Source organism: Balaenoptera acutorostrata, chromosome 4, assembly GCF_949987535.1.
Source record: "Balaenoptera acutorostrata chromosome 4, mBalAcu1.1, whole genome shotgun sequence".
In the NCBI taxonomy this organism is placed as follows: domain Eukaryota; kingdom Metazoa; phylum Chordata; class Mammalia; order Artiodactyla; family Balaenopteridae; genus Balaenoptera; species Balaenoptera acutorostrata.
The window spans coordinates 59579577-59591737 of record NC_080067.1 but is presented as its reverse complement, the minus strand read 5'-3'; the positions used below and the strand labels follow the sequence as shown (position 1 = coordinate 59591737).

At 33.7% G+C, this 12161-nt stretch overlaps 1 protein-coding gene across 1 annotated transcript in view; it reads right to left on the bottom strand.

Moving 5' to 3' along the window:
* The window catches only part of NAALADL2 (N-acetylated alpha-linked acidic dipeptidase like 2), a 1059167-nt gene that overhangs the window by 402227 nt on the left and 644779 nt on the right, over positions 1–12161 (bottom strand). The window contains exons 7-8 of the mRNA XM_057545762.1: positions 3901–3993; positions 1012–1217 (exon numbers count right to left, since the gene is read on the bottom strand). Of these exons, the coding sequence (XP_057401745.1) occupies positions 1012–1217; positions 3901–3993 (299 nt within the window). The remainder of the gene's footprint in view (positions 1–1011; positions 1218–3900; positions 3994–12161) is intronic.

Below are 12161 nucleotides of genomic sequence, written 5' to 3'. Positions count from 1 at the left end.
GGTTGAGAGTCTGCCTGCCAATGCAGGGGACACGGGTTCGAGCCCTGGTCTGGGAGGATCCCACATGCCGCAGAGCAACTGGGCCCGTGAGCCACAATTGCTGAGCCTGCGCGTCTGGAGCCTGTGCTCCGCAACAGGAGAGGCCGCGATGGTGAGAGGCCCGCGCACCGCGATGAGGAGTGGCCCCCACTTGCCGCAACTAGAGAAAGCCCTCGCACAGAAACAAAGATCCAACACAGCCATAAATAATAAATAAATAAATAAATAAAATTAAAAGAAAAGACAAAACTGTAGTTCCCAGAGGCTCTCATTAAAAAAAAAGAAATACTTGAAAATTTACTCCAGTTGTATTCTAACTGTGATCCATTGCACACAAGATTTCATTTCAACAAAGGCTTCCTAAGGTAGTTAGATAAGTGGATAGGTAGAGATATAGGTAGAAAAGAAGGAGCAGGGAGGTAGGGGTGTAAGAATAGAGGGAGGAAGGATTGAAGGGAGGGAGAAAAAAAGGGTAGAAGGAAAGAAACTGCTATTTTGAGTCCAATCTCTATATTGTTTAGGTAAGGTATAATGTTAAGTTAATAAACATTTTACATACAAGATTGTTTCCTAATTCCAGAAAACTGCTAGAAAGTTAAAAAAAAAAAAAAAAAAGTAATGGTATGTATCACTTGATCCTCTCTTGTCCAGTGCCTGTCAACCTAAGAAGAAACACAATAACCAGCTAAACACCACTGCGGGTGTAACAGAGTCTGTAGGTCTGGTAGCAACAAGAATAAGATAGCTGTAGATCATACACAATTCACTGTGGTCTAACTCTAATTCCCTAGCATTCTTAGAAGTGATCTCAGCAAATGAGCATACTGCACACCCTGGTTGAGATGCACATTCTTGTTCATGGCTTTATCAATTTGACTTTGCCTACTTTAGTCCAGAGCAAGAGCAAGAGCGAGAGCGAGAGAGTGACCGCGCAATTTTGAGAGCAAGGCATAGTAATTTATGCACGTTTACCTCTCCCCATTCATACGAGCCAATATTTCCAAAAGCTGTTCCACCCCATGAACAGAAAACAATAGTGCGGTCTGGTCTCCACCCTCTCTTGACTCTTAACATCAAGGCCCGGATAAAAGCTGTGATGATGGCGGTGCTGCTGGCCCATTCTTGTCCATTATAACTGTATGCGGTATGATGACGGCTGCCAACTATGATATAACGGTCTGCAAATAGAAGGCAACAAGAGCCATTATAATACAATATACATCTTAACAATAAATTTAATGACATTTACATGATCCTATTGCACAACCGAGCAACAATTATGCAAAATTGTTCTGATAATTAAGACTAACATTTTTCCCCCACTGTCTTGACTCACACATCTGTGTATATCAAAGCAGAGGCAGCTGCTGAACTCAATTATGAATCCAAAGTTTAGATCCATATTACTGTCGTCTGCAACATGCATATTAATTAATGAAGTATACAAATATGCCACAATGAAACCCTTATCTAACATTTTGCCAGAATCATAGTGGGGAGTGTCCCATAAACAATGTGTATATGCTCAGTAAGTATTAATGAACTATTCATACATTTGAGAGAACAGTTATTCAGTAGCTGTAAGTATTAAAAATGTGGTAGTCATGTATGGATTTTGCAATAAATGAAGTATTTAGGGAATCAGTTTTCATTTCCAACTTAGAGTTTTAGACCCTCTCCTTTTTCTGATGGAAAAAATAAATCATCATCAAAAGTCATCCAAATACTTTTTCTTTTTCACATATTTTATTTCATATAATCATATAAAATCTATTAGATTCACTACTAGAAAGATCTCCATGACACATTGATGGCTTCTGAATAACGTATATTGCTGACAATTGTCAGTAATAAGGTAGACTAAAAATGTATCTCCAGAGTTTCCTCTGATTTTGCCAGTGAATGTTGTCGGTACACAGCTTAATTTCCTTTATCAAGTAGCCCTACAATCTGTGTAAAAAGATTTTTCTTCATTAAGTGTCATTTCCTTAGGAGATGTCCCATAACTTGATGGTTAAGTGTACAGAGTTTAAAGCCTTCCTGCTTGGGTTTGAATCCAGGCCATTTAACTTACTAGTTGTATGACCTTAGAAAGCTTATTTAGACTCTCATGCCTTAAATTCTTCAACCATAAAATGGGAATAAATATAGTACATACATCATTCAGTTGTTTTGAGTTTTAAGTAAGTTACTATTTGTAAGGCGCTTTGAATAACACCTGACACATAATAAGTACTACACATGTATGGAATGAATGACTCACACCTTGCCTTCACGGCATCAAAACACTACTTTACTGGAAACATAACTGTGTGAAACTATTTTAGTTTTCCACACTGATATTGGAACCAACAATTAATTTGATCTGTCAACAATTTATCAAAACTTAATTAACGGTATACACAGTGTGCCTGCAATGTTGAATTGATTCACTCATCTCCCAGATATGTATAAAAATTCTGTTTGGAATTGTCTGTATTCTGGATAAACCATATATAAAAACCTTAATACTAATTGATGGTTATTTCTAATTTTCAGAGTCATTAAATAAGAAAAGCATGTGAATGAACAGCCAATATTTTTGTGTAGAATTCAAATAAATAAAATTGAGAAGCTTTACATATTATACACCGAGGAATACTACTAGTAAATTGATTTTTTAAATTTGGGGGTTTTTTCTCCATTGAATTTCAATAAGGAAAGTTTTTTTGTTTTTATCCTATAGTGAGTATAATTTTGTACAGTTTGGTTTTTCAAAAATAACTAGCAAATGTAGTAATGATGATAAATATTTCTAATGCTTCAATTAGAGATCCTTATGATATAAATTTGTTGAAATGGTTGAAATGCAATAGTAACAATTTCCAAATTCATTTATATCTTGATATTATGATCAGAGGTTGTTCATCATTGCTACTGTAAGGAAATCAGAGAGAAGATGTCCATGAATTTTTAAAGAGTTGGCTGGCAGGAAACTTGATGGGAATGTAAAACTTGATCTCAGAATTTCCTGGGTTAGCAATTATGGAGTCAGTTTGACTAAAATCATGGAGAAGAATTATCCTCCAAGGATAACTTGAGTAAATATCCCAACCAAATCAATAGCAATGGCACAAATGTACTAAAAGACTACTGCATTCTACCATGTAAAATAAGCACAGCAGACAGTAATATGTCATTCAACCTCACAATATGTTCAGAAGTGTTGTTGTTAATTTCTTAATTAATATATTTGTCAGTTATTTTCACTTTTTTAGCCTATATAGTATCATCTGAAGATTCCATAAGCATCCCATAACAAGGTATAAAACTATTTAAAACGTAACCAGGTGATCCTTTTCATAAGCACCTTCAAAACCTAAGCCATACAAACATTAGGCAGAATTGTCAGTGGACCAAGGGTCAAAGATGGGACACAGACTAACAATGAAAGATTTGAAAACCAAAATTTTTATTTTTTTAAAGACACATATATAAAACTAAAATATTTCCTTTTTAAAAAAGTCTTTTCTTGATATAAATAAAATCTTCAATGGTGTTACAGTGAATAAAAGAAAATGAAAACATTGGTTTCTATAGCTTTTACTCACAGGTACATGCCAATTAAACAAATCTAAACTCTGTTTTCTCCGTTTTGTTTTGTTTTCCCTCTTACACTCTCTCCTATGATTTATCTTTGAAGAGATTTGGTAAGAAAGAATAAAGACCTACTTCTTGGTTTTATATACCACCCTTTAGAGTGGTATGAACTTGTAATTACATCTAAAGTAGGACATTTAACTATGCTATTAAATTGTTACAGAGCATTTTCTTGTGATATTTCATATAAAGTATAGATTATAAATATTTGGGTCTACTTACCTGGAGATGTCGAGCCCTTTAAATATCCAACAACATTAGTAACTGTTTCAAATTTTGTGACTGTCTGAATTTGCATGCTGACAATTCTTTCCTCTGGGGGGGGGGAAGAAAATTAAAAGATACTTGTTTCTCTATATTCTGCTGTTTTTTTTTTTTCTTAAAGCATTCAAATTTATTTATCCAATATGATCTGATAAATAATTCCAAACAACTGAATTTTTCTAGATAACCAACGTTACACTTTCCGGCAAATATGTATTTGAAACTTTGTGTAGACATTATTTTAGGTGCTTGTTATATAATGATGACTAAGATACAATTGCTAGCCTCATAGAACTGCAGAACCATAAATAGGCAATTCTAAATTTCACATTAAAAACTGCAGTGGGGTTCAACAGGAAAGCACACAGAATAAGACCTCAAGGAGATGTGGACAACTCATATTTTTAAAAAAGAAAAAAATCAGATAAAAATATTTTCAAAGAATTTTAAGTACTTGTCTAGCTTCAGAAAAATAGCATGTGAAGATGATTTAACTTATTTTGTATGATTCATTACTACATTTTCAAATTGAAAACTATAAAACATTACACAAATTAAAAGAATAAAGATTCTTAAAGCTACACTTATTTTCAAATCTTGGAGTTTTCATTTCTACCTGTGTTTGTAGGTCTCTCACCTCTCTACTAAATCTCTGTCACCTGCCCTGCCTCTTTGAGTTCTTCTATTCATGCTTGATATTCAAAAATTTTGACAACAAATAAGGCAAAGACACCAATCAGAAAGGACTTCGGTCACAGCCCTGAAGTGGTCTTTGAAGGTCCTTGGTGATGACATGTGTTAATCCTGTATTTGATGGATCCTGGGAAGTCTGGGGGCTGGGGGTGGGGGTGGGAAGGTGATTTCTCTAGGAGAGGTCCAAGGGCAGCCAAGTGGTACTGTTGGGGAGAGGGTGGCAATTAGAAAGCAAGTAATGCAAAGTAGACATGCTATACTGATGGGCCTTCAAATGTCACTTCTAACTGCTATATGAGAACTGTTATGATAAATAAGTTGCTTCTTTCTTTGAATGTCCCTACTAACAATTTAAATAGAAAATCAGTACACTGAAAACATTATAACTAAACAAGAATAAAGAGACCTCAAGAGAGCACTTGAGTGCCTCATATAGGAGAAAAGGAAATCTGCTTATTGTGTATTGTGAGTATTGTAATCTGAGTATTGCAGTTCTAGTTTACGTGCTATGCATTTCTGTTCATTTTTTTTTAAGTAGTATACTTTGTGGGTTTTTTTAGAGCAGTTTCAAAATACAGAAAAACTGAGCAGAAAACACAGAGTTCCCAAATACCCACTCTCCCCTGCCCCTATTATTAACATCTTACATTAGCATGATCAATATCTGTTACCATTAATGAGACAATATTAATACATTCAGTCCATAATTTATATTAAGGGTCACTCTTTGTATTGTACTCTATGGGTTTTGACATACGCATAATGGCATGTATCCACAATTATAGTATCATATAGAATAGTTTCATTGCCCTAAAAATTTCCTGTGCTATACCTGCTTATACTTTCCTCTCTCCCTTCTTCTTGAGCCCCTGGCAACCACTGATCTTTTAAATGTCTCTACAGTTTTGTCTTTTCCAGAATGTGATACATTTGAAATCATATGTTTGTTTTTAGTTATTAATTCCCTGTTCTAGGTTTGTTCCAAATTGTCCAGATAAATGAACTTTAGATGAGGCAGTCATGAACTTATAGTTGTTGTTTTTAATATTTTCATTTTATTTTTGAGTTAGAAAACCAGAGAAGATTCTTCAGCTGTATCTAAGATTCAATATTAATTTCTTTTTCAAATTCAGCAGTGAGAAAACCTTATAACATGTACAAATGTAAGGCAAACTGCTTGAAATATTACCTTATGTGAATATAGTGCCTTACAATTTATATTTCCATTTGCACACACATATACTAATTCTCATTGGATCTCTTTTTCTCCGTGAAGCATTAATGAAGCTGTTATCCTTGCTACTGCATTTCATTTTAACCAGTGCCATACTGTTTTAATTAACATAACTTTATCATGACTGAAGTAATGGGTCCCCTACCACCACCACCACCACCATCATCGTCATCGTCTCTTTTAATTATTATTTAACTTGGGGGGATTTATGGACCACTACTTTCATATAAACTTTTATATTAGTTTGTCATGTGCCATGGAAAGACATTTCAGGATTTCATTAGAATTGCATTAAATTAATGGAACCATTTGAGAAAATCATGCATTTTATCTATGAATATGGTATGCCTCTCAATTTATTTCAGTTGATTTTATGTCTTTTAATGAAGTTTTATATTTTTCTTTATAAAAGGTTTGCACAACTATTATTAAATTTATTTTTAATGTTTTCCTGCTATGTTAACAAAATATAGCATTTATAATTATTTTACTGTGTATAAGCATGCTATTTAATTTCATATATTAGTCTTATAACAAACCTTATTGTTAATCTCCTATAGGTTTTAATGGTTAATCTATAGGGTTTTTATTTTTGTTAATTTCACTGTAGATACATACCAAAAAATAGTTTTGCTTATTCCTTTTAAAACTGTGTAGCTTTTATCTACTGCTCTCATCATTTTGTATAGGACTGCCAGTGCACTGTGGAATGGAGGCAGTAAAAGCAGCATTCCTTGGTCCTTTCCTTGTGTTCTTCACTTCTACAAAATGTTTCTACAACTGTGTTTTTTTTAAGTTGTTTGCTATAGGTGTCTGGGAAATTCCTTTTATAAGGAAGATCACTTTTGTTCTTCCTTTGCTAATAGATTTTAGCATAAACAGATGTTGGATCAACTTTTGAGATAATTGCAAGGCTTTTAACTTTACAATGTTAAAAAATGCACGTATTTCTGGAATAAGCCCTTCTTGGTCATGATATATTTTCTGTCTTTGGTTACTAATATTTTCAGGATATATGCATATATATTTATAAGTGGCTTATTGATAATTATACTTCTCAATTTTTTCTTGTCTGATTTTGATATGTGGATTATATAACCTCACAAATGTTTAGTGATCTTTGCTTCTTTTCATTGATTCTGTAAGAGTTTATGTAGTACAGACATTATCCATTTTACAAAGGAGAGTTAGTGTTCATATATAAAACTATTTCACCCTGGTATTTTTTGTGTGTGTTGTGGGGAGAAGTACATTTTCACTCAATGTATATTTTCATTTTATTTCACTTAATATTTTCAAATTATTAACGAATATAAGTAAATTCAGATTTTTACACGTTTATTTCTTCTAAATGCATTTAGCTGTTTGCTTTGTTCTTATGCTTCAGGAAAAATATTGTCATTTAACTATAATTTTGTTTCCTTTCCTATTTCTAACATCAATTTACTTCTGTCTTTTTTTTTTCTTTTTTCCCCTTCATCAGTTTTACTAGAGTTTAGCTAATTTTTTAGAATTTTCAGAAAACCAGTTTTAGGATTTGTGGATCCTCAATATTTTTTTCTTTATTTTTTGCTTCAATATTATATTCTATGCTTATTAGTATCTTTGTTAAATTTTGCCTGAATATATTCTCTGGGGTTTTTTAACCTAAATTTTTAAGTTAAAACGCTTAGATCACTAATTTTTAATCTTTATATATGTCTTTAAGGCTACAGATTTTCTATTGTGGTGAAGCACACTAATTTTGATATATGGTGCTATTATCTTACAAATTCTAGCATTTTAAATTTCTATGATAATTATTTCTATAATAAATGTATTAGTTCAAAGAATTTTTAAAACATTCAAATATAAGGTGTGGGTTACTGTTTTAATATTGATACCTAGCTTAATTTAATTATGAACTGAGAGCAAGGTCTATATACTACTGATACTTTGATTTTAGGTGAGTTTTGTGACCCTGTAGGCTATTACATCTGATAAATAGAGAATAAACATTTTTATACATGTTCCATATAAAGAATGTGCATTCCCTATTACAGGGATGTAGCATTTCATATATAGGTCCAGTAAATCAAGCTTGAAAACTGTGTGGCTATAACTTTATTAACTGTTCTACATATTCTCTCTGTTAATTATTGAGACATGTTAAAGTTTCCCATATGATGCTAATTTATCAATTTATCTTGGCAATAGTATAATATTTTTCCTTGTATATTTTTAGACTACTTAGTTACGTGTATGCAAGTTTGGAATTGCTACAACTTCCTGATTTCTACATAGATTATACAGAACAATTATTCTTTATATTGTTTCTAACCCAATTTTTTTCCCTAAAGTCTCCCCCCCCCCATTAATATAATTATTCCATCTTTCTTTTGCTTAGTATTTCTCCAATACTTATTTTCCCAGCATTGAATTTTCTTTTGTCAGGCATCCCAGGGGCATTTCTGGCTTGGGCACAATTTTTATGCTAATTTTTTGGCTTGATGTTTCTATACTATAATGTTAATGAAAATTCTGAGCCAGGATTTTTTTTATTTCTAGAGACATTAAAAAAGAATTTTTAAAAAATTTTTTAGCCAGAGCTCAAGCAGAAGAAAGCTTTTCTCCACGAGTGGGTGGATTTCTTTCTAGTTTTCCTACTTCAACTCCATGGTCCTGGTTTATATAGATGTTAGTTACAACTCCTTTCTCCCTATAGGCCCATAACCATGTCTTTTGTCCCCATGTGAGTTCTATATTCCCACTCTAATTTACCTAATTCACTGGGATCCATGACCTCCCAAAACCAGGTGACCAGAGGGTCAACTCTTCTGCTTATTTCTCTGATTTTTCATTCTGTCTTCATGTTTCCTTCTGGACATTTTACTTTCTTTTTTGATAGATGCTTTTAAAAACATTTTTTTCTTATGTCTCATACAGAGTTCCTAGACATTTGCATGAACAGATTTCAAATTATTTTACCTGCTCTCCTCTACATCCTGAAGCCTAAGAGTTTTATTTAAAAGAAACACAGGGTTTCCCTGGTGGCGCAGTGGTTGAGAATCTGCCTGCCAATGTAGGGGACACGGGTTCGAGTTCTGGTCTGGGAAGATCCCACATGCCGCAGAGCAACTAGGCCCGTGAGCCACAACTACTGAGCCTGCGTGTCTGGAGCCTGTGTTCCGCAACAAGAGAGGCTGCAATAGTGAGAGGCTCGTGCACCGCGATGAAGAGTGGCCCCCACTTGCCACAACTAGAGAAAGCCCTCGCATAAAAACGAAGACCCAACACAGCCAAAAATAAAATATAAAAAAAATTAATTTAAAAAATAAATAAATAAATAAAAGAAACACAGAGGTCTGAGAGAGTTGAAGATAACCTTTTTTGCAAGGATGTTATGATTACATTGGTCCTTTTCAACTGACAGAAGGACTTCCTTATGTGTCACAGGGCCAAGACCAGGTCCAAATAATGGCATGCAACATAGCAAAAAGCAGCTTTTCATCTATTTATTTACATCCCCACACATGATATTGATCCTAATACATGTTGTTTCATAGTATTCCATACCCATGTCTGAAAACAAATGTGCATAGAGACTGTTTTCCTTCACTAAAAGCAGCACTATGATCACACTTTCAATTTTAATAATAAATATCAGTAAAATCTTGGATAAACTTTCACGTTCATATTGCTGTTGGCATTGCTAATTTAAACAACCCATAGGTAAAGTAATATTATTCTTCATAGCAATAATGTTAGCAATCTTGCACTTTGGAATTTATTCTACAAGAATAATTGTACTCTTTGCAGTATAATTATAATAGCAATTACAGAAAACAACATAGATTTCCCAAACAGGAAAATTACTTAGAAAATTGCAAAAAAATGTGTGGCTGTTAAAATATAAATTAATATGTAGAAACATGGGTACACTAGAAGTGAAAAGAACAGAATACAAATACAAATATACAGATATATATAATGATTGAACTTAGGTAAAATGTATATTTATGGTAACATATTTAAAAAGAGAGATTAATAACTTAAACGTAAATTGGGTTAGGTAAAGACATTTCTCCAAAGAAAATATACAGATAGCCAAAAGGCATGTGAAAAGATGTTCAACCTTGCTAATTATTAGAGAAATTCAAATCAAAACTACAATGAGATATCACCTCACACCAGTAAGAATGGCCATCATCAAAAAATCTGCAAACAAAAAATGCTGGAGAGGGTGTGGAGAAATGGGAACCCTCCTATACTGTTGGTGGGAATGTAAATTGGTACAGCCACTATGGAGAACAGTATGGATGTTCCTTAAAAAACTAAAACTAGAGTTGCCATATGTTCCAGCAATCCCACTCTTGGGCATATGTCAGGAGAAAAACACAGTTCAAAAGGATACATGTACCCCCAATGTTCATTGCAGCACTATTTACAATAGCGAAGACATGGAAGCAACTTAAATATGCATTAACAGATGAATGGATAATGAAGATGTGGTACATATATACAATGGAATATTATTCAGCCATTAAAAAGAATGAAATAATGCCATTTGCAGTGACATGTATGGACCTGGAGATTATCATACTAAGTGGAGTACGTCAGACAGAGAAAGACAAATATGTGATATCACTTATATGTGGAATCTAAAAAAATATGATACAAATGAACTTATTTACAAAACAGAAACAGACTCACAGACTTAGAGAATGAACTTATGATTACTAGAGTGGAAGGGTTGGGGAGGGAGGGATAGATTGGGAGTTTGGGATGGACATTTACAATACTGCTATATTTAAAATAAAATGTCTTTCCATGAAAAGAAAATTAGGAGATGTGGAAAAGGCAAGATCATATAACTGATAAGCAAAGAAAACATAGATGATGAAAGAAGATCCATAGGTGATTGAGATATTGGAATTAGCAGACAAGGACTTTAAAATAACTATACTTGTTACGTGGGGGTGTAACTGGTGGGGGACTCCTAGGGCTGCTTGTTGTATTGTTTCTTGATCTGGGTGCTGGTTACATAAGTGTGTTCAACTGTGAAAAGTAAGTGGGCTATACAATTATGATTTGTGTTGTTTTCTGAATATAAGTCACATTTAATAAATTTATTTATTAAAAACATTTTTTTGGCTCCATTGGGTCTTTGTTGCTGTGCGCGGGCTTTCTCTAATTGCAGTGAGTGCAGGCTTCTCATTGTGGTGGCAGGCTCTAGGCACGCGGGCTCTAGAGTGCAGGGTCAGTAGTTGTGGCACATGGGCTTAGCTGCTCTGCGGCATGTGGGATCTTCCTGGACCAGGGATCGAACCTGTGTCCTCTGCACTGGCAGGCGGACTCCTAACCACTGCACCACCAGGGAAGTCCCTATAAGTCACATTTAAATGAAAAGGTTTAAAAGCTAAAATTGTTTGACCAAATGACCAGTGGGTTAGTTCTGAAAGACCTCTGTCTATAAAGTACAATCTATTAAAAGCACAAAACCTGCAAAAAAAAAGTCTTTTTTAAATGTGTGTAGTTTTAATTGAGATGTACTCTAAATGTAAAATACACACTGGATTTTAAAGACTTAGAATGAAAAAAGAATGTAAACTATTTCATTACTAAGTTTGCATATTGATGACAATACATTGATAATATTTTGGATACACTGAATTAAATAAAATATGTTATTAAAGTTAAAAAATAAATAAAATAAATACGTTGGGTTAGGAAGTCCTGCCTGTGTCAGTTGGGGTGAAACACTGTCATAAAGAGGCTTAAGCAACCTGAACTCTGGGCATTTATTTCTCTTTTCCAAATCCCAGGGATGGTGGAATTAAAACCTTAAGGGGATTAGCTTTTCCTTATAACATCAAATCTCTGAAAACTGGGGCTTCCTGGTGAACCAGCAGAAAATGATGGTGGTTTAGAATAGTTTCATTGTACCTGGAACACAGTGACTCTCTCTCATTATACAAACCCATGAAGATATAAACTGGGGCCTGACTTCAGGTCTGCCCTCCTATAAGTCACAAGAAGATGGCTAATTCCTCCAGGGCAACATGAACTCCCAAACTAAAGTATCTAGATATCTGAGATCCACACCCTCATAAAAGAAAGTTAACACAATGAACACATATAATACTCAAAGTAAACATATTAAAACACACAGTACATTAATTTAAGAATACGCATTATAACTAAACTCGCTAAAAGAAAATGGACTGCATTAGCAATAAGAAACAACTTGAAAACATTTTTTTAAAAAGAGGAAATAAGAGGTATGAAAAATAGAATACTTGCAAGAAATATA